Genomic DNA, 23,675 nt, shown 5'->3' with positions numbered 1-23,675 from the left:
CCTGATTGTAAAGTCTGGTAATCTCTCCCTCTTTGATTTTCTGCAGCACTTACTGTCTACATGAATCATTTGGCGTGAGTGAATGGTCTTGTCTCTTTTCATGCGTGTATTTCTTGTCTGTACAACAAGAAAATGAGCTCTTGGAAGGAAGTTCCCTGTGACCCTAAGCCCTATGCCTTATACCTCAATCATTGACTGACATGTACATTTGCAGGGAGGAGCCTGGTGAGATACACTTAAAACCTTTATTCATTGATTTACAAAATGTACAGTATTTACAAAATTTAGGCATTAATCCCATCTTGACATGAATGCAACGGGGAATCTGAAAATAAATAAATGGCACATAGGTTAATGTACACATCATGGCTGTTTGCACTTCGAGCCGTCACCAATGGTGGGATTTAACGGGAAGTTTAATGTGGTAGAAAAGTCAGATGGATGACCAGTCCTGGCCCTTCCACATGAGTGGCCCTTCCTTGGCTCCTTGAGGCTGGGGATGGCGAGCAAACCGCTTTCTTTCAAGAGAACAGAACACCAGTCCTTCTGATAGGCAAGCGAGGTTCATGCAGAGTTTGTCGTGATTCCCTGGGGTGGCAGATGAGTTCGCAGCACTGTGGACCTGGTTCCCCGTACACCAGACAGGGAGGCTTTGGAGAGGTTGCCTTCTCATTAAAAACCAACATTTCGACTTTGCCTCTTACTCAAATTGCATGCAGTACGTGGCGGTTATCAGTGGAGTGGCCATGCACAAAAATGGTACGTGGAGATATGTACAACATCAATTTTTCACTGACTTAGAGCATTTATAGCAGTTAACCTGTCTCCTCTTTTAGCAAGAGGAATGGACTAGGAAGCTATGCCTCCACCCCTTAAAGAAAAAACACACCATACAAATGGCATCCTGCAGAGACAGGACTAGTCAAACACCACATGATCAGATGGACAGATTCTCAGTCAGGTTTGGAAGTTTTCCTAGTTTCCCTAATTCCATCCTCTCTGCTCTCTTCAATCCCACCTCAACCTATAGAACCTAAATTGGAAGGAAAAGGCTTCATGTTATTGAGCTTCGTAGAGTCTCAGTACCTTCATCAGTAAAGTGAAAATCCTAGTAATATTCCCTATAGGGTGCTTGCAGGTTTCATATGACTTAATATATATATATATGTATATGTATATAAAGTGCTTAGCATAGTGCCTGCACATAAGAGGTGCTTAGTAAATGTCTTATCTCCCTCTACTTCCCCAATTATAAGCAACACATTGACAAGCCTTAAATGAACTCTCATTTAAGACCATATGATGCAATTTAGATTATTTCGTATCACAGCTACCACTGTCAGTCGGTTCATATTTGGTAATCCCTGAGGGGGGTCTCCTTTTATGAGCCTCAGAAATCTTCCTGTGCAGGCAGATGGACCCTGACAATACTCTCCTCTTTATCAGCAATGGCTCCACCAAATTTCATGCAAATATGCCCCTTAACCCTGCAGAGAAACTCATACTAGTGATGGTCACCACCCGAACACTGCTGGGACAACACCGCTGAGGAAACCATGAGCAAAAGCCCTTGAGGCCAACACATTACTCTTGCTCAAACATAAGTTAATTTTTTTCAACACTGATGCAAGTATTATAGGTCACTTTCAATGAACATATATTACAAGCTCTATCACTGTTGAAAAAATAAGTTTTCTAATTTGGTCACTTTGTTCAGAATAAAGAATATCTTACAATATATTTAAGTTTCTCATTATGCCATACAAAAATAAATATTGTATAAATGATTTACAAGGAAGAAGAAAAAGTTGTAACTCAGGCCAAAAATACAGGAAGGATGGCAAAAATGTTACCATCTACTTCAAAAGCAATCACCTAAAAGAAAGAAAAATTCCCACTGGGTCTCCTTACTAGTCTCACCATCACCCAAGTGGCCCACCTACTTCTCATCCTAGGATATTATGTCTCCTTTCCCTATCAGTTTTGAGATAATGTGATGCAGAACCTTCTCCCTAAAGTCACTGGAGAACTGAAAGAGGAAGAACCCAGGAGGGCTCCCTGGCAGTATGATGTACGATGGAAGGGCCCTCTGTGAACACAGGTCAACCTCCACACATCTTCCTCTTATTCTGAAATCCTCTGTCTAGCTAAGCTATGCCTGAATAGGACTTCATGAGTGGAGAAAACTCTACCCTACTTTGGGATTCCTTGGATACCCTTGGCCCAAGGAGAATTCAGAGTCTCACGGAGCACAACGAGGTGCCAAATCATGGCCAATCTCACCAATTATGATGAAAGGATATGCAGCTGCTTTATGGATGCTAGTTCCATTAAGTTGGGAAAAAAATCCTTCTCCTGCTACCCCTCGCCCTATGCAACAAACTTATGATTGCTTCTTATTTCCTGCACAGTGCAGAGGGAATAGGATTCCAACCACTGGTAGAAGAACGTTGGGAAAATTAAATTGGACAACTACTTACTACATTTCCAGGGACTTGGTCAGAATCTCCAAGGAAACAGTCTGTTCATTTTGGAATCAAAGTTGTAAAATTCTAAAGCCATAAATAAATTCATGATTATATTTAAACCAGTGGTCCCTCACCTTTCTCCTGAAGAACACACATCTGTGCATGTCCATATAACACGTTGTCTAACACTCAGAGGGTCCCAGGACCTCCCATGGCTCATGCATGTCCTCCAAACTAAGAGCCTCAGAGCTCAATAAATGCAACCATTTTCCTGGGGTAAAAAGAAACGTTTGTGGTATACAACTCAGGGTCTGTTGTGGGGGCAGGCTGGCTTTAATAAGGTCTCGGACTCGAAATGACTACACGAAGCAATGCTTGTTCCTCATGGTAAGTGGAAATGCTTGGCTGTGCAACATCTGCTGAGTGTCATGGTTTCACACATGTAACTATTGTCAAGCCCATGACTCATGCATGACCATGGACCATGGAGATCCCCAGGGATTGCTACTATACACGGCGCCTTTGAGCTGCTATAGTGTGAGTCCCAACCACACCCACAAGCAGGACACTATCACTGACACGCAGTGTGGGTGCCCATTTGTCTGATTTATGGGTGACGTTGTGGCAAATGTGGCATCGGTTTCATTTCGGGGGAGTGGCAAGTTACAGATATTTCCTTCACAACAGGAAGTGCAGACCTGAAAGAAAGGAAGAGAAACAGAAGGCTGATGAGAAGCTGGCAGACCGTGGAAGGACGCGAGGACTCTGGAGGGAGCTGTCTCCCTCACAGTAAGACTGAAATGAAAACTACCTGTTCCACAAGAGAGGCACAACCCTGCACTTAAGGAAGTGGGATGAAATTTCATCTGGAGCCAATGTGATCAAAAGGAAAATCCCCTGGACTAAGGTTCAAGGAACGTGAGCTCCACTTTTGACATCCGACCGGGTGGTTATTACATGGTTCTACGACCTTGTTAGGTCTCAGCTTTTCCATCTGCAAAATGGGGATTATAATACCCTACGGGGTACCCTATACCTTATAGGGAACCCTATAATACCCTACCTACGGTCTCAAAGAAATCCCTTCTGAGTACTTGAGGGTAACTTTCACTTGCCAAAATTCCACAGTGTAAGTGAAGTGGAAACAACCCAACTTACACTTACCTATGACTTTCACTGGAACGGTCTACGTAACTACCGCCATCCTTGCGGGTGAGGTCAAAGTTTGGAGGGTTTTCATTAATGCAGTTGTTCCTGCCTTATACTACGCTATTCACGGACCATAAGAAAGAAATAAACCTAAAGGGTTATTGGCTGAAATTATTTGGGGCCATGGCTACACAGACTGTAAATCAGTAGCTTCAGCATCCCCTGGGAGTCTATTAGAAATGAAGAATCTCAAACCTCACCCCCAATTTAGCAACTCAGAATCTTCATTTTAACAAGATTCCCAACTGATCCATGTGCACAGTAATATTTGAAAACATGTCAGATGGTCATTAAAAACTGTCTATTTAGTCATTATCCTGCAAGGATTTGAGTCTGGTCACACTTGACATGAGCTAGTAAGACATCACGATGTTGAGGAGAGAAACTGAAGGTCAGAAGTGAGTCTGAGTTCTCTCTGTGGACAGAACTGAGCACATGATGTCACTTCCCTGATCTTTACCTTTATCCACGGTAAAGGAGCTGCAATAATGCCTGAGCGCCTAGTTTGCTGGGAGTGGGCCAGGTGGGGAGGTAAAACCCTTGAGTTTACCTTCTATATTCAGACTAGCATCAAGTTGGCAGATTATATTTTGAAATGGAATTCTTAGTGTATTGCACCACTGGCTTGAAACCTGGGTATCTTCTGGAAGGCCCTAGTAAATGTGCTGTTCCGGGGTTTTGAGAGCAGAAGCTGCTTCCAACCACCAGGAAGGCAGCCTGATGGGGAGAAGTGGGCCAACCTCAAATAAAGGCCAAGGCCTGATGTACAAGATGTACAAGAGCACACACGGAGCTAGCTCTGAGCAGCCAGCAGGAGAGCCAGGGGCATTCCCTACTCTGACGCCTTCCTCTGGTTCTTTATATTCTCCTTCAAGGCTCCGTCTGAAGTTCACTTTACCACATGGAGTTTAAGGGGAGCAAACCCACCAGGAGATGGTTCTCTGGCCACCAACTCAAATGACTCAGGAGCCAATGGGCACCTTCCCCAAATGAGCATTCCAATCAGGACAGGAACCTCCCTTCACGGACAGTGGTCAGAGCCCAGCTGCCGCGGCCATCCTCAGCTGAATGAACTGCTGCTACATCTGCGACGCTTCAGCATGAGGCCCTAACTGATCCCTCATTCCTCCTCCTTCTGGTGGTTTGGTTACTTTCCTCTGAGTAAAGGAAGGGCTTACGATAACTTTCCGTACCCCCTGGCGTTGTGCTTACATAATCTATACTGGTTTTCCTATGCTCTGGTGTAAATTTATTCTTTCAGAGCAAACGGGAAAGGAGAATCTTCTCGTAATGGTACAAAGACAGTCAAAAGCCAGGCTACATGGAGGAGGGAGAATCTGCTCATGAGCACCGGCACACGCGTCTGCAGTGGGGGACGCTGACTGGGCTGTCCCGGTCACTTGCTTTGTTGCCCAGACCTTGTGGCCTTCATGTTCAGAATCTCTGCAGCCAGTGGACAAGCACTCTTCCAGTGGAACGCAGCGTTTGGTAACAGAGATGCTGTTTCCTGTGACTTCCATCGTATGCTGAGTGTAGCAGTATCTGGTCTCTGTCAACAGAGAATATATGTTTCAATTGAGATGGGAAATGTTAGCCCAGCCTGCCTGGAAGGGAAACAACAGGAGTGTCAACGCTACAAGTCCTGAAGAGATTTAACAGCACGTGAACTGTACACCGTGTTGGGTTTATGTCCAATCCCAAAGACGTCCTTGGCGAGATGCACTTCACCGCGGGAGGAGGAGGAGAGCCTTGTGAAGAACACTGGGCCTTCTGCCTGTCGTATCCCCATAAACCAAGATATAATGGTATCACTCTCTGCCTTTCAACAAGTTGTGCCACTGTACTGATTTTTATTTTTAGGGGAGGGGAGGTCTGGAGGGACGATTAGGATGTGAGAGTCAGCAATTTCAGGAAGATAAAGGGATGAAAAAGTTCAAAGGATGCAGGTTAAAAAAAGAAGTTAGGCACGTAACAATGGTCTTCAAGGAGTTAAAAGACTATAGCAGAGGCTGGTGTGTGTATGTGTATGTGTGTGTAAATATGTGTGTGTAGTGTGTGTAAGTATGTGTGTGTGTGTGTCTATTTGGAAACAGCTATTCCCATGTAAGGGCCGAACAATTAAAAACAGATTCATTTTATCTTGAGAAAATGACTTTACCCAAAAGACCTTCTGGACAACGAGCATAGCCGGATCCTAGAATTTAACCCAACAATGACGGTGCTGCAAATCTGAGGGGCATCACTTCTCCCGAGTACGACTTCAGCATCTTCTAGGATGGCACATGTAGACGGACCACGATGCAAGTTTCTAGACATCCCTCAAAATCTTAAGATTCCAAAAACTTAACATTTCTTCCAAACTACCATGGAAAATTTCTCTACTTCTAATTTAAAGACTAAAAGAAATGGCTCTGTCAAAGTAATTCTTTAAGGCCTCAAGGCGGTGTTCAGCTTTCTAAGCCTGGGATTTAGGAGAATGTTCCTGCTCCATTTTCAGATTGAAAAAGAAAATGAATAATTCTTAAGAAATGTCACCGAGCTGTTTTTCATCCATATCTTGGATTCAACTTTGCATGCTTTATACATTCTGGATATTTAGTGGCTAATATGGAATTATGACCTTCTAGAACATTATTTATTAGGCAATAAAAATCCCCCCCACCAGACTCTGTCACAGTTTTGGCAGATTTTAACCAAAGTATGAAAGTCCAAAGAAGAAAGCTTAAAGGTTCTAGGCCCTGAGAATGAGCTCATACAGACACAGCCTGGGAGTCATGAAAATTCAGGGGTTTTAACAATCACCCGAAACACCCCCACCTGCCAGGAACCTGCATGACCTCTGACTGAGTCGTGCTAAGGACAGATTTTCCTAACGGTTACACGAAAGTGGGGTGTCCCTGGGCAGAGTCTGGTCAATACCGTCCCCCAAGCGCTGTCCCCGCAGCACACCCTGACTAGAATTTTGTCAGTGGGAATCAGGTCAAGGCAGCCCTAGCTCGTCAGGGCTCTGGAGCGCTCTTTGGGAGTGGAATAAGTAAGGCAGCCCTATGAGCCCACAGGAAAGTTGAAAGTTTTGCACCTGGCAATAAATTCTCCCAAAGTGCTAAAATAAACTGGAGTGATTAATTTTCTGATGCGGAGGAGGTGGCGGGTCTCCTCTGATTCTTTTTTTAATCTTTTTTTTTTTTTTTAAGGCAGTGACAGGTTTTAATAAATGAAGACCAGTAGCCTGAGAGATTTACCGTATTTCCCAAAGAGGACTGGTTTACCTCGCTGGTGCCAGACTTGGGCATTTATGGTCATCATAGGAACACCTTTCCCACCCCATCCCACCTTCGGATGTTCAAGAGAGCAATTAAGACAGGAATGCTCTTATCTCCTGTCTCCCCTTCACGCAGACAACCAGGAGTAGCTGCCAGAGGTTTTATTGCTCCGAAGGTAAATCTGAGCAGATAAGATCATACGTTTATAGAATAAGTAAACCATTACATGGTTTCGGTTTTGGAAACTAGGTTTGTCCCCCAAGTATTAAATGCTCTGATCTTAAGTAAGCCTTGAACAACAATTGGTGAACTTGACATAACTACTTTTTGTTCTTACTTTTGTGTCCATCATAAACCCTCTTTTAATTTATTAATTGGAAATTTATTACACTGCAAAGATAATAACCAATGAGGTTTTTTTCCCTCCAGGAAAATATGCAAAAGTCCAGTACCTAATAAGTTAATTCTTGCTATCCCGGGGAGAGAAAAATGACCAGTGATGAGTCTAGATAAAAAATTTTCTTACACTCATAAAATATAACCCAGGAAACAAAGATATTTCGAGAACACCCCATTACTTCCAGCAGCAGCTACCTTAGATCTGAACTGTTAATCCATTCCACTTCTTATCTTACAAAACCCCTAGGTGAGTTATGAAATGTTAATACAAAAAAAAGCTCTACAGTTAAATAAGTTTTGGAAATATTCAAATAAAGTTGAACAGGTTTCTTTAGAACACAACTTAGGAGAGCCTTGAGTGTGTATTGTGATCTCCAAGGCAGGCGGGGGGCAAGCAGGCAGCATTTCCCAAGCAGAACTAGGTGGACCACATGTGGCTTATCACTGGGCTGTAGAATTGATTAAAAAAAAAAAAAAAAAAAAAGAGTTTCAGCCACAAAGCATTGCTCTCCATGCATTCTGAATAATCCTTGGGTTAGTAATGAGGTTATATGAGAATCAAGCCTGCTGATAACTTCACACTAAAAGGATTTCAAAGGCTTTTATCTAAAAGATAAAAGATGGATTTGAATTTCTACCAGGTTAGTTTTGGCCTCTAAAATCTCATATTCTGCAACTGCCTGGTATTCCCAGAGGTTGTGAAACACAAGTCTTTTACTCTAAGACTCACAGGCATGCAACTGAAAGCAGAACTGGGTATAAGAGAGCTTAATCAACTCCCCAAAATCATAAAATATATAATTTTCATGAAATACACACACACACACACACACACACAGAAATTCCATGAACTAGTTTTAAAATAAAAAAAAAAATCAAAGAAAGTTTCAAAGCTACAATGTAAATTTCCATTTACCCACCAATATTCATTTTCCAATATGGAAGCAGTATTTAAACAAAATATACGTTAAATGATTTGAATTAAAAATGACCCACTTGCCAGTAAAAGGGCTTCCTCACCACTCAGTTATTCCTTGTGGGTCCACTAGTTTGGTGTGTATGTGTGTGTGTGTGTGTGTGTGTGTGTGTGTTTTAACAAACATATCTAATGATTAAAGTGACACTAGAGAACAAGTCTCCATGTGCAAGAAAATTAATGGGAGGAATACAGCTTTAATCATAGTATTACAAACTATATTGAAAAAAAAAAAAAAGTCTAGTGACATCTGCCGACACACGCCCAGCCTGAATCCTTCCTGTGTCCTCAGCCCTTCACATCGGGCTGTGCTCCTCCCAGGTTCTCCTCTGCAATGACTGTTTGCCTAAGTGTCCCCTTGGATGTCCTTTTCCCATGTCTGACCCCAAAGGATTTCTTTGCAGCTCTGGGATCTCTTATGTATCATGTCCTCTGTGTGATTCCCCTGCGCTTCAGAGTTTTACCTTCTAGAGTTTCTCCTCCATCTCTGGTCTCTTTTCTTGCTACGCTTTCCTTAATATCCTCCCATGTTCTGTTCTTTTTTTTTTTTTCTTTAAAGGTTTTATTTATTTATTCATGTGAGAGACAGAGAGAGAGAGAGGCAGAGACACAGGCAGAGGGAGAAGCAAGCTCCCTGCAGGGAGCCCGACGTGGGACTTGATCCCGGGTCTCCAGGATCCCGCCCTGGGCTGAAGGCGGCACTAAACCGCTGAGCCACTGGGGACTGCCCCCATGTCCTGTCCTTGAACCTCTTCTCACTTCTCACTCAAGGGACCTCATCCAACCTCTGATGATGTTATCTTCATTCTGACACTCTCCCAAACCACAGAACCAAATCTCCAGCTCTCTCCTGGACACTGTCAGCAGTATCTCAAATCTCATGTATCTTAAACAAATCAAATCCACTGCCACCCCCATCTGTTTATCTTCCTGTGCTTCTATCCTCAGAGGTGGCACCTCCATCTTGGACTATGAAATTCAGAAGCAGCTCAGATTTCTCTTCTCTTCAGCTCAGGCATCTACAAGTCCCTGAAATGTCTCCATTATCCACCTAATTCCTCTGTTTCATTTTCCATTTTCCCTTTGCATCATTTCTCGTCTCGTCTGACTTCTCTACTTTCTAATGCAGATGCCAGACAACCACCAGAAATGTTAGTGAAACCAAGGTCAGATCATGCCCCCCGCCCCGGTCTGTGAGGGCCCGAGTGCACCCTGCCTGTTACGGAGCCCTGGCTGCGTACCGCTAGGTTTAGTTAGCTTACTGGAGTGGCCACGGGTGGTCCACTGCTTTCTCCCTGCTCCTAAAGCTGTGTGTCAAGGGGATAAGAGGAGCTTTGCTTCCCTGCTACAAGCATCGATTACGTTTATAACTCACATCTTGAAACTCAGCATTTATTATTATTCAATGTTGCCCTTGATCTAGGTCTGAAACTATCTCATCATTGCTTACTGGATACCTTGAGATACCACATTACATCTTTTGCCCACCGTTCACAACCAAAATGTTTCCCCCTAGCTCCTCCTGGAAACCTGTACTTTAAAGTTCAATGTAAATGTGATGAATTCTGTGAAACCTTCCTTGATTTTCCTCCTACCAGATTCATAGACCTTCCTAGTTTCCTCATTTGGTATGTCTGGCTTTCCTGGCTTTCCTGCTAAATCACAGTTTCTCAGCATTAGCACAATTGATGTTTTTTTTATCACAGTTTCTCAACATTAGCACAATTGATGTTTTTTTTTTCTGATTTTTTAATTAAAGTTTTTATTATTTTGAGATAATTACAGATTCCCATGATTTGTAAGAAATAATACAGAGGGATCTCACATATCCTTCACCCACTTTTCCCCAAATGGCAACATACTGCAAAAGGATGGTATAGTATCACAATCAGGATACGGTCGTTGATGCAGTCAAGATAGAGAACATTTCTATCTCCACAAGGATCACTCGTGTCAAAACATTTTATTCTCACATCTTCATCCTTCCTTTCCCTACCCCCTCCTTAATCCTTGGCAACTACTAATCTGTGCTCCATTTCCATAATTTTATCACTTTAAGGATGTTACATAAATGGATTTATATAGTATGTGAACTTTGGGGATTAGGCATTTTCACTCAGCCTTAATCACTTGAAAGTCATCCAGGGGATCCCTGGGTGGCTCAGCAGTTGAGTGTCTGCCTTTGGCCCAGGGCGTGATCCTGGAGTCCCGGGATCAAGTCCCACGTCGGGCTCCCTGCATTGGGGCCTGCTTCTCCCTCTGCCTGTGTCTCTGCGCCTCTCTCTCTCTCTCTCTCTGTGTGTGTGTCTCTCATGAATAAATAAAATCTTAAAAAAAAGAAAAAGAAAGAAAGAAAGTCATCCAGATTGTCATATCAACAGTTTGCTAATTTTTAATCCTGAGTAGTATTCCATGCTATGGATGCACAAAGACTGGTTTAGCCATTCACCGACCAAAAGGGCATCTAGGTTAGGGATATTATGAATAAAGCTGCAATCAACACTTGTGTAAAGGCTTTTGTGTGGACACAGGTTTTCATTTCTCTGGGATAAATGCTCAGAAGTGGAATTACTAGGTTATATGGTGGATATATATTTGAATTTCTACCAGGTTAGTTTTGGCCTCTAAAATCTCATATTCTGCAACTGCCAACTGTCTGTTTAGCTGTTTATGGAACTGTTAATACTGTTTTCAAGAGTAGCTGTACCATTTTATACTCCCCCAGCAATATAAACATAATCTAGTTTCTCCAAAATCTAACTGGCATTTGATAGTATTATTTTTTTTAGCCATTCTGGTAGATATACTGTGATACCTCATGTTTTTAATTTGCATTTTCCTAATTGCCAATGATGTTGACTATGTGCTTATTTGCCATCTATTTATCTTCCTTGGTGAAATATCTGTTCACGTTTTTTGTCATTTTCTTAATTGTTTCATTTTTTACTATTGTGTTTTGAGAATTCTTTAAATATTTTAGATATTAGTCCTTTGTCAGATATTTGATTAGCAAATATTTTGTGTCAGTTTGTTGTTTGTCTTTTCGTCCTCTTTATAGGGTCTTATGTAGAACAAAGATTTTTAAACTTTGATAAAGTCTGATTTACCCATTCTTCCTTTTACAGATCATGCTTTTTATATCAAGTCTAAGAACTCTCCATACCTATAGATTTCAAAGATTTTCTCCTGTGTTTTTTTTTTTACTAAATGTCATGCAGCTTTATACTTGCCATTTAAGTCTATGACTAATTTTGAGTTAACTTTTATAAAGAGTGTAATGCTTAGGTTGAGGTTCATTTTTTTGCCCATGGATGTCCAAATGTTATAACACATTTGTTGAAAAGGCTCTTTTCTCTAGTGAATCAGATTTTGTGACCTTGTCAAAAATAAGTTGGACATATTTTTGAGAGTCTCTGAGATCTCTATTACGTTCCAGTGATTATGCTTCTATTCCTCTGACAATACCACAGTCTTGATAACTGTAACCATTGGAGAAATATTGAAAGGGGTAGATTGGTTCCTCCCACTTTATTCCTTTTCCAAAACTGTTTCAACAATTCTAGTTTCTTACCTTCCCATATTAATTGTATAATAATTTTAACTACATACTAATATATAAAAACTACTATTTGTATAACTACAAATAATTCTGCTAGAATTTTGATGGGAATTGTGTAAAAGCTGCATATAAATTTGAGGAGAATTGACATCTTTACTATGTTGAGTTTTCAATTCATGAACACGGTCTCTAAACTTTTTCTGAAAAAAAATAAAAAAAATAAACTTTTTCTGAATTCTTTTATTAGCACTTATAGTTTTAGCATAAAAATCTTATAAATGTTTTGTTAGATTTCCCCAGTCACATTCAGAAGTACTGGGGGTTAGGACTTCACATGGGAATTTCAGGGGGGACACCACTGAGCCTATGACAGATCTTTGTTGGTAGAGATAGTAACCAAAAGTAGTCATGTAAGAAGCCTCTGGGCTGACAAAAATAATCAATTTCTTAATCAGGGTACTGCTTCCACAGTACGTTCATTTTTTTTAAGCTTTGCTAGTGGTTTTTTTTTTTAATTTTTATTTATTTATTCATAAGAGACACAGAGAGAGAGAGAGGCAGAGACACAGGCAGAGGGAGAAGCAGGCTCCATGTGGGGAGCCCGATGTGGGACTCGATCCCGGGTCTCCATGATCAGGCCCTGGGCTGAAGGCAGTGCTAAACCGCTGAGCCACCCGGGCTGCCCCAGTATGTTCAATTTGTGAAAATTCATCGTGCTGTTCACTATTCTGCGTATGTTACATCTCAATTATAAGTTCAGTAAAACGAAAAGTGAAAGAAAAAAGAGTCCAAGTTAAAGGAAAATTTATGAAGGGAACGAATTACAAACTGAGTTGTAGATAAGGTCAATTACGTGGAGTGTACCCCAACTAGGACTATCACATGGTCTCCAGGATCTAGGCATCGGATTAATCTCTTGGCTTTCCTGATCCTATCAGTTACTTTCCACAGACCCCTGAAAGAGACTCTTTTCTTGCCCCAAGTAAAAAATTCTCCAGGTAAAAAAAATTAAAGGCAGAAATTAAAAATAAATGAATACTTATCAACCTGATTGAGTCATAACTGTCTTCCTTTACCCTATAGTCAGCGCCTCTTGAAGAAACTGCCAAACAGGTACTTTCTTGGTTTTATTTTTGTCTTGTCTTAAAAAAGAAAAGATAAATCATCCATACTTCCTAGGGACAGGCGACATAGGAAGTTAAGGAAACCCTCTTTTAAAGCAAATCCCTGACATCCAGAAAGCTCTGTGCTTATTACCAGGCAAAGGCCACGAAGGTGGTTGGGAAGATAGGTGGAAGGGGCGAGGATAAACGGGACCTCACGTGAACCGTGGTTCAAATAAAAGCAAGAAGACAAAAGCATCAAGGGGATGCTTCCTATCTGAGGCAATTGTGTTCATGGAAAATACTCGGGCGAAAACACCGTGGATTGGAGCTGGCTGGATGATTTCAGGTGTCCAAAGAACACCCACCTTGTCTAGGCTGATGAAACTTGGGTTAAAAAAATCACTGACCGGTTCTGATTGGAGAAGCAATCTGGGAGTTTCAATGCCCGCTGAAATGAACTAGCTCCTGCCTTCTTACCAAGAAACAACAGAATAAAATTGAAATAGCCAGATCAAACTGAAACAACAGAAATCCGCGTGGAAGCAGAGGCGGGCCCCCGGGGCAGAGGGGACGCGAAGTGCGGCCCGACGTGTCTCCCCGAGCTCCCCTCGGGGCACCTGCTGCCGGGGAGGCTCCCCGGGGCGCCGAGGGGCACCAGCAGGGACCCGAGCCCGCGGGGGAGAGGGGCGGCGTGGGGACGCAGGCTGGTGGCCCGGCCACCCGCTCGCAGGCCGCTGCTTACAAAGCTCGGCCCGTCACCTTGCAGCTCCTCTCGCCTCTGCCAACGCGGAGTGCCGGGAGGCTGCGCAGCAACGGGCACTGCCAGGCACTGCCGAGCGGCAAGAAGTGGCACGATCGCTCTGGAAGGCTGCTAGGCCGTCGCCGGGGAGGCCAAAGCACACGTGCCACACGCCCGGCGACCCCACGGAGCTGCTCTTAGCAGCAATGCACACACACACGTTCCAGAACACGTGCACAAGGACGCTCACGGCACCCGAAGTCCGCAGGCAGCCCCAGTGCCCATCGAGAGTGGACGCAGTGGAGCACACCCCGGAGGACGGCCCCGCGGCTCGTGAACACGCGGGTGACTCTCACATAGGAAACGTGGGGAAGAAAAGGAATACGGCCTGCGATTTCATCGGTGTGTGGCTGTGCTGGTCGTCACGACCAGGCCACCTCCGGGAGGCCGCCTGCAGCCCTAGTGGCCTGGCGAGGCGCCGCCGCCTAGCACGGGGGACGCACACGCCGCCAGTTCACTTCGTGACATTCCAACGGGCTCCGCACTACGATCCATCTATCCGCTTCCTGGCGTGGCTGTTACCCGTCAATTTTAAGGTTTTGACTTTAAAAAAAGGAGGAGGTCTAAGACTTCCAATTAGCGACAGGACAAGCTGGGTCACCTACACAGCCCGTCACCCCCAGCAGCCAGCAGGGTTGGTGCCGTGTCCCCGAAAGCTTCTGTGGACACACGAGTGAACTCTCCTGGGGCGCCCGGGGGGCCCAGCGGGTGCGCGGCTGCCTCCAGCCCAGGACGTGACCCCGGGGTCCCAGGATCGAGTCCCGCCTCGGGCTCCCTGCGAGGAGCCTGCCTCTCCCTCCGCCGGGGTCTCTGCCTCTCTCTCCGGGTCACCCATGAATAAATAACTAAAATCTTAAAAATAAAACAAAATAAACAAGTGAACTCTCCTGAACGTAAGGGAAATTCTAAGGGCCAAGGCTAGGCTCGGAGTTCTCCACCCGGGATGGAGATGGGGCGGGAGGTGTTCAGAGATAAACTAGAAGATGTGAAGCCTGGCGGCTCAGAGCTAGGATAGAGACCCTTAGAGAAGGCGGACACCGCACACCGCGAGGGCTGCAGTCTAACATCTAACATCGCCTAAAAGAGAAAACAAATCCGCCCTTAGGCAAAGTAAAACCGAAAGGCTGCGGAGAGGGAGAGGGAGTGACAGTAAGGCAGGCTTTCCTGCGAATTACTGCCCCGGGGCTTGTCTTCAGCTGTGCTGGGGCCACACTGATATTTCCTGCTTCAACCGGGTAACAGATGTGAAAAGGGTCACCCAGGACTTTGCCCCGCAGTACTTTCAGGGGAAGATTTTGTCTTACAGGGAGGCATCTGCACTTCAGGATCAAGAAGAAACCTAAAAGCCCTGGCTGCTCAGGCATCCTCCACGGAATGAGCCTTTTTGAAATTGTGATGTTTTGGACTTGACATTTAATTCCACAGACTCCTAATAAACACCGAGCCAGCCCCTGTCCCGAGGCGCTGCTGGGCCTGCACGCGGGCTAAACCCGGGCTCTGAGGGCGTGCGGCTAACCCCGAGTTTTCTTTCGTCAGCTCCTTAAACTGGCCCCTCGGATGATAGGATTTCAAGATCCCCCCGACTCCGGCGGCTGCGCGGGGCAGGGAAAGGCGGCCAGGGGGGCAGCGAGGGGCGGCCAGGTGGGGCGGCGAGGGGCGGCCAGGTGGGGCAGCGAGGGGCGGCCAGGTGGGGTAGTCGAGGGGTGGCCAGGTGGGGCGGCGAGGGGCGGCCAGGTGGGGCAGGGAAAGGCGGCCAGGGGGGCAGTGAGGGGCAGCCAGGTGGGGCGGCGAGGGGCGGCCAGGTGGGGTAGCCGAGGGGTGGCCAGGTGGGGTGGTGAGGGGCGGCCAGGTGGGGCAGGGAAAGGCGGCCAGGGGGGCAGCGAGGGGCGGCCAGGTGGGGCAGGGAAAGGCGGCCAGGTGGGGCAGCGAGGGGCGGCCAGGTGGGGTAGCCGAGGGGTGGCCAAGTGGGGCAGCGAGGGGCGGCCACGTGGGGCAAGGAGAGGCGGCCAGGGGGGCAGCGAGGGGCGGCCAGGGGGGCAGCAAGGGGCGGCCAGGTGGGGCGGCGAGGGGCGGCCAGGTGGGGTAGCCGAGGGGTGGCCAGGTGGGGTGGTGAGGGGCGGCCAGGTGGGGCAGGGAAAGGCGGCCAGGGGGGCAGCGAGGGGCGGCCAGGTGGGGTAGCCGAGGGGCGGCCAGGTGGGGCAAGGAGAGGCGGCCAGGGGGGCAGCGAGGGGCGGCCAGGTCGGGGGGCGAGGGGCGGCTGCGGGCCTCCTCCTCTCCCGCCGCGGAGCCTGCTGGCGGGGATCCGTAAGCTCAGAGGCCGGGGCAGCGTGACAGGAAAATACCCCCGTAGCGCACATTTCCAGAGTCAGTCCGGGAGCCCGAGTCGCCGGTGGCCGGTGCCGCCCTGGCCCCGAGGACTCGGGACAAGGCCTGCCGGCCGCCGCCACACGCCTGGGACCCTGCAGGCCAGCTGGCCCCGGCGGCTCACGTACAGCAGGCGCCGGGGCACGTCGGTGTGACGGAGCTTGGTTTTCAAACATCCTCGAAATCCAGATGATCCCCGAGCAGTTTGGAATGTGGGCTTATTCCACAGAGAGAAGACTAAATACTGGCACGAAAGGGGTTTTTCGCTTTCAACCAGTTATTTTCACATTGAGTGATAATGAAAACGCAGCTGGACGAGTCACAAAACAAACAAGAGGCCAAGCACCTCACGGAAAGCCGGGGTGCTCGTCCACAGCAGCCCCTGAGCCTCCCTTACCAAGCCCCTTGGTGGCTCTAGGGCCGCTGCCAACTACTAACAAGCGGGGAGAAAATAAATCTCGGGCTGTTCAGTGGTTAGGATTCAGATTTTAATCTAATAATCAGTGATGATGTTTTCATCATTAGAAAAATCTGGAGATCGCCCAGAGGCTCCTGGAAAGTGGGGTTGGCCAAGAAAGAAGCTGAGTGTGGCTCCATCCCTTCTCAGGTCACAGCCTTAGTCCCTACTCCTCCTCTGACGTTCAAGGCCCCACAAAATACCCAAGCTCCACCTCTTTGCCCCCCTGTTCTCCAACGCGGACTAGTGGCCATGCCCAGGGCCACGTCTCTGCTGGCCCCGAGCCCCCCTGGGCAGCCCATCGCCACACCTGTGCTCCGAGTGACCCCCCGAAGGCCCTCCTTGACACTCTGCTTCCGCCGCCCAGTTGCAGGGCTGCTGCCTCCCCCCGGCCCACGACACCCTCAGCGCCGCCTGAGCCTCCACAGGGCCGCGGTTCCCGTCGGCTCCCCCACACCGCATGCCACGCTTCACCTGGCACTTGCTCTTGTCCCGACATCCTCGACACTTGACACATTCAGATCTTGTCCCTCCAGCTCACTGGGTGCTCCCTGAAAGGAGAAACCCGGTTCCTACCTCCCACTGCATAATCCCCCCCAAAAGCCTGGCATGGTCACTCTGCGTCATGAACCTCAGAGCATCACTTTCCACTAGCCTTCCAAGTTTAAGGACAAAAAAGATAAAAGTGGGAGGGAAGAAGGGAAAAAGAGAACTTGTGTGAACGCTGTGATTCTTTCCGATATCTGTACTTTGGAAGAACTGGTTTTGACCTCTGGGCAAAGGACCACAAGGGATCGTCCCCTTTTCCTGAGAGGGATCCAAGCAGAGAGCTACCGGTCCCCTGCTTTTCCTTTGTGGCAGGGATATACCTGCCCACCGTCAGACTTGGACAGGGCCTCTGAAATCCGGCCCAACGCCTGAGAGCACGGACTCACAAGCCCTCCTTGTCCCCTGCATCCCGCCTGCAAGGGCAACGGCGAGGAAAGCGCTGCCACATTTCCTCTGCAGCACCTCCGGCTAGCGGCAACTGTTTCAGAAGCGAGTTCCCTGCTGGAACCATCCCAAAGGTTACTGGCGACACAAGCAAACCATCCTGTTTTTGTCCAGAATCACTGTTTACAGTGGGTCCCAAAATTTCCTGCATATTAGGACGACCCGGGGGGATTTCAAAAATCCTAATGCTCAGCCACCACCCCACACCCTGAGAACGGCCTCGGGCATCGGTGTTTTATGATTTTCCCCTGTGATTTCAATGCGCCACCAAGTTTGAGAAGCAACTTGGGTTAAACCAAGTCCATCAGCAACCTGCCCAAATGTTCGTTCTGTAGGGGTAACGTTAGGAAAACACTGGCTTATTCCAAAATAAGCACATGGCTGCAGAAGGCAATGCAGAGAGCACTTATCTTTAATTACCAGGATGGTTTGGTTATCTAGCTCGTGATTAGGCCAATCTTTGGCATCTACATGTTTTTCTCTTCCCTGTGGTCTTTTGGGACCCCATTAGCATCTCTACCTAAAAGTAAACAAGAGGAAGTTGGAAATGACAACAGTGCACTTCACTTCCTATTAGCGGGGAGAGGAGCTCCCAGCGGTTCTTGCCCCTGCCTGTTCATTAGAATCACCTGTGGTATTTCCATCATCCAGTGCAGGGCCCTCCTCTCCGAGATGCTGGCGTTTCTTACCGCGTGGTCTCCAGACCAGCAGCATCTGTGTCACCTGGGAATTCCTTAGAAATGCAAATTCTCAGAACCCGAAGCAGACTTCCTGAACCAGGAAGGGGGCAGAAGTCTGTGTTTTAATAAGCCCTCCAGGAAATGCTGATCATACTGGAGTTTGAGGACCACTGGCCCAGGGAGGACACAGGTTCCAGTGATTTTGAAGAGATCCACGGGAGTTTCTACTGGGCAGCCTCGGTGGAAGCTCATGGGTTAAACAGTAGCGGCTTAGGCAGCTGGACACCTGCCTCTTAATTTAATTTTGCATGTTCTCCCAACGCCCAGGCGGAGTGTGAGAGTTCCTGCATTATGTGACAAAATAATAGATTTGGTGCTGGTGTATTCAGTCATTTTAACAACTGGACCTAAATCATCAGTGAAACCTAACTGTCCACTCAAACATTTGTCAATAAAATACTCTGTCCTCATTATCTCCCCCATTCAAATGACCGGACTTCCCTCCAAAATTAAAACAGCCCATTATTAGTGACTCCACAACCAAATATAACCATTTTTCCTATTCAATGGGATAAAAGAGATATGAGTATGGACGTGAAGGGTCTACTTCATTTTGAAATGGGCCTCTGGGTCAAAATTTCATGCTTCAATTGGGCATCCGTCTCATCCTTCAGAAGAAATGAATAGTTTAAAAAGCTCAGAGGTTTTTTGTGCGTGTGCAATAACGGCATTTCGAATTCCAGCTTTCATACATTCTCAGGATAGAAGCCTCTGGCAAGATATGCAATAAATGGGATCTTTCTATGAACACCAATTCATACTTTACATAAAGGAAGTTACTATGCAGTGACGGATGCTTCAGAGAGTGGCCAACAGGCTGGTTGTTCTCTTCTTGTCCTGCATTTGGCTAGGCTTCGGGGTGGGAAGGAGCACTTACCTCTTCAGGCACTCCAAGGACGCTTCAGGAGAAAAGGGGCCTTCCTGTGACTAGTTGATGTCTCTAAAAGCCTTTGATCATAAGTCGATGAGAAAAGATCTACTAATAGCCTCAGACAGGAGAAGTGGTTGAGATCGCAAGCATGCCTCTCTCTATCTATGCGTCAAGTCAACAAGGCGGTTCGCTCACGGGCAGCTCTGGGGACCCCAATCTGTCTACTGAGAATTTACCTCGAGGACAGTAGATGTCTGGAGCCCATCGGTTGCACTCATAATTGTCTGCTGCCTTTTCACAGGTGAAACACTTAAATCCACCGGGATATGGTGTGGCTAGAAAAAGGATCAAGAAAAAGATTAATTTTTTTTAGACTGAGCACAGAATCCTGAAGTCAGACATGGTCATCTTTTTACAAAAGTTTTCTCAAGACAGCCTGGCAGTTTCTTTAAAAACTAAACCTGTAACTACCATCTGACTCAGCAGCAATTGCACTCCTGGACACTCATCTCTGAGAAATGAAAACTGATATTCACACAAAAACCTGTATGCGAATATTCACAGCAACTTCGGCCGTAATAGCCAAAAACTGGAGACAATCCAGATGTCCTTCAATGAATGAGTGGTTAAACACACTGCGGTACCTCCATGCTATGGAATATCAGCAACAAAAGTGAACTATTAATACATTCAACAGCTTGGATGAATTTCCAGGGAATTATGCGAACTGAAAAGAAAACAGTCCCCCAAGATTACATACTGTAGGATTCCGTTTATACAACAGTTGAAAAATGACATTTTAGAAGTAGAGGAAAGTTTAGTGGTTGCCAGGGGGTAAGGATGGGAGTGGTGGGGGCATGAGGGGAGAGGAAGGTGGAGGGGGGGCTGATAGGAGGGATTCTTGTGCTACTGAAACTGCTTAGGGTCTTCACACGGTGGCGGGGACACAGACTTACACATGTGAGGAAACTGTGTCAAACTAAATACACATACAAATGAACACAAGTAAAACTGGGGACGTCCGGATAAGACAAGTAGATTGATTGCATCAACGTTAATAACCTGGTTTTTCAAAATGTTACCACTGGGGGAAACTGAGTGAAGTAAACAAGGGATCCCTCTATGTCACTTCTTATAACTGCTTACGAAAGTACAACTATCCCAATAAAAGTTCCAACTAAAGACAGGCATTCTAGACTTCCAACGATTTACTCTTATGCGTCAACTCGCATAGACGTGTCAACATGTAAATATAAATATTAGATTGAAACATTAAAAATGCCCTTATGTTTGACCATTTTGACCTAAAAAGTGGCAATATCTCCGGTTCAACCTGGTATGTTTATCTGGTTGCCCTGACATGGTTAAGAATCCTCGGAGACGGGGATCCCTGGGTGGCTCAGCGGTTTAGCGCCTGCCTTTGGCCCCGGGCGTGATCCTGGAGTCCTGGGATCGAGTCCCGCATCAGGCTCCCTGCATGGAGCCTGCTTCTGTCTCCTCCTGTGTCTTTGCCTCTCTCTCTCTGTGTCTATCATAAATAAATAAATAGATCTATTTTTTAAAAAAAGAATCCTGGGGACAGTAAGCAGCAGCTAAGAAAAGAGTCTTCGTGACCAAAGTCTATGCTGTGCAGAGGGGACCCTCCGAAGGCCGTAGCAGGCCCGTCTCTGATGTCCACGGGGCAGCACGCTGAGGCCACGTGGTGGATGTGGAGGCCCTACAGGCCTCTAGCTCAAGCCTGAGGGATGTGTAATCCCAGGAAGCCTTCCCTAGCCCATCCTCTCCTCACCCCTGAATTCCTGCTTCCTACCTTCCAAAGAGACTGTCCTAGGTGCTCGTATCTTGCCTTCGTGTACCCTCGGACAGAGAGGTGTCCGGTTAGAGTCCCGCTGTAGAGAGCATGCCCAGCACACGCAGGGCCTGGTGGGCACTTAAGGCCGAGCGTCCGCCAAGAATGTCAGGTGCCAGGAATGAATGTCGGGTCGTCTCTGTCCTTCTCACTCATGTGCTTTTCCTCGCTGCTTATCAACTTAGAGTTTTGCCTTCCATAAACAGAACTTTTGCTTTTTTTTTTTTTAATTGGTAAAATTACCTGGCCTCTTTTTTTTTTTAAAGATTTTATTTATTTATTTATTCATGATAGTCACAGAGAGAGAGAGAGAGGCAGAGACACAGGCAGAGGGAGAAGCAGGCTCCATGCACCGGGAGCCCGATGTGGGATTCGATCCCGGGTCTCCAGGATCGCGCCCTGGGCCAAAGGCAGGCACCAAACCGCTGCGCCACCCAGGGATCCCTACCTGGCCTCTTTCAAAACTGCAAGCGCTCAAAGACTTCATCTGCAGGAGCCAACTGTTCTCCCTCGCAGATGGCCGTGCCTGCGTATCCCACTGGTGGAAATAATCATCTCAGGGTAAATTGCTTTGCCCACATGGAAGCAATTAAGTGTGTTATCAAAAATAAATGAAGGAGGAGGCAGCAGCTTAAGGCCAAAATGATGGGCCAGCTTTAACTCTGGTGCTCACCTTGCACAGAATAGCCGCCGTCCTTGTACGTGCTCGTACCATTTCACAGCTGAGCCTGACCCCATCCAAGAAACGAACATGATCAAAACTCACAACCTGTCTAAAAAAGGTAAGAAACTGGAACTTTTTAGAGGCCAACTATGTTCCTCCACGTAGTCGGGGACTCAAATTCCAGGAGATGATGATAGTGAGGGCACGGACTGTCCGAAAACAAGAGGACGGGAGGCAGCTTAGAGCCGCAGCTCCCAGGGAGGAAATTTCACTACGGGGATACACGCTCCCCCTTCATACGGTTATAACAAAACAGAAGGAAACAAGATCTTGTAAAACGACACACAAATAACGTTTATGTGTCCACAGCTCACCGTCCAGATAGGTGGGTTACATCGGAATGGAGAGATTCTACTTACATAAGAAGATATCTCAAGTGTGAGCCCGAAGAATTTAAAACAAGCAGGTCCTTACATTCCAAAGCCGCTCAATATCCTCATGGACACTGAGCTTATTTTGACAAACACTGTTATGAGAAAATCCATACGAAATATTCTAAGACGCTGTCCTACTGGATACATGAAGAAACTAGTTTCACCGTCAATGTAAAAACACATAATATGTAATAGGTTTAAAAGAACTTCAAAATGGCTTGTAAAATTTGAGGAATTATCATGTATTGGAAAAAAAAAAAAAGTAAATGATTTGCCACCGAAAAGTAATTCTCAAAAAATTATCATCACACTCCCCCAGGTTTAGGACTGCAAGCCGGCCGTGCCACTGCAGCGGGCGTGATTAATTCACGAGAGCGTCCAATTTTATCTGTCGGTCACTACAGCCAGTAAAACTCTTCACCGGAATGTCGGATTAGTTATTCCTGGAAACTTTCCCATCAAAGAGACAAATTAAGAACTCTGAATGAAGATTGATGATCTAGCCACGACAAGAATGAACTTCTCGAGAACCTGGCACTAAGAAGTTGTGGTGTTCCCAAATTTGGATTATTTACTGGACTCTTCAAAATGATCTTTTGCTAGACGGGTGACATATTCCACTAAATACTGTTATTTCTTACACAAGTAGGCCTGGGCTCTGCAAGTAACCCAAAGCACATCAAAATTTAAACAGGAATATGAGCTAGAACACTACGGCGGCGAAACGAAGCTTCGCGTCAAGTCATTTATCTCGGGCATGTCTATCAGCACCGGCTCTGACACTCAACCAAGGGATCTCCTTTTCAGTGAGTTTTACTTTTAAATCTACAACGTCCTACCTGCGTGCGTCTCAACCACAACCGTCTAAATATTTGCTTTCAGCAACTTGTACCTGCATCTTGGCAGGTAGTACCGATGGGTGAATCGTCAAACTCTTCTCTGTGCCAAATCTCTTCAAACAGACTCCGTTTCAAGGGGCCAATTATAGCACAATATCAAGTAAATGGTTAAATTCTTCGCCCTGGAAATATTCAACCAAAAACTAAGGTCCACAGATGAGCAACTGTCTCCAGTAACTCGCTAACTGATACCGCATCTGATAAAGAAGTTCTTTTTTTTAGGAGGAAGGAAAAGGGTTCCTAAGAGATGTGTTATTTTCTTCTTTGTTACTTCAAAGCACTACAGAGCAAGTAAAGTTTCAAATCGTGGTGGCCTCAGCTGTGAATGAATCTAATTTGGCTCTTGATCACAGAGTTAATAAGCTTAGTGTTCTGCATTTCAGGGCATAAGTCCCTGGTCCCTCAAGAGTAGATGATTGTAAAGAAAAAAGGAAAAGCCAAAGCGCCCAGTTACTTCCTGTAATATAATCGGTCCATTAGAGTCCTACGGTCAGCCGAGGTTCAACCACTGTAATTCACTCGTAAGGCCATGGAAGAGACTCCAGCTTTGTTTCCATCTCTTGGAACTTTTGCCTGGACAAAGGCCTTCAGTCATCAAAACTGTGGTGAGAAGAGAATCTTGTTT

The 23,675-nt window shown here is 46.3% G+C and overlaps 1 protein-coding gene across 3 annotated transcripts in view; it reads right to left on the bottom strand.

Moving 5' to 3' along the window:
- Positions 1-231: 231 nt before the first annotated feature.
- LYPD6 (LY6/PLAUR domain containing 6) overlaps positions 232-23,675 on the bottom strand; it is a 122,828-nt gene continuing 99,384 nt past the window's right edge. For all 3 annotated transcript variants that reach the window (XM_025431862.3, XM_025431852.3, XM_025431856.3), the window contains exons 3-5: positions 19,441-19,539; positions 5,096-5,226; positions 232-3,166 (exon numbers count right to left, since the gene is read on the bottom strand). In XM_025431862.3, the coding sequence (XP_025287647.1) occupies positions 2,999-3,166; positions 5,096-5,226; positions 19,441-19,539 (398 nt within the window). In that variant the 3' untranslated portion in view covers positions 232-2,998. The remainder of the gene's footprint in view (positions 3,167-5,095; positions 5,227-19,440; positions 19,540-23,675) is intronic.

This window comes from Canis lupus, chromosome 19, assembly GCF_003254725.2.
Source record: "Canis lupus dingo isolate Sandy chromosome 19, ASM325472v2, whole genome shotgun sequence".
NCBI lineage: Eukaryota > Metazoa > Chordata > Mammalia > Carnivora > Canidae > Canis > Canis lupus.
The sequence above is the reverse complement of the archived record's forward strand: the minus strand, read 5'-3'. Positions and strand labels throughout refer to the sequence as shown.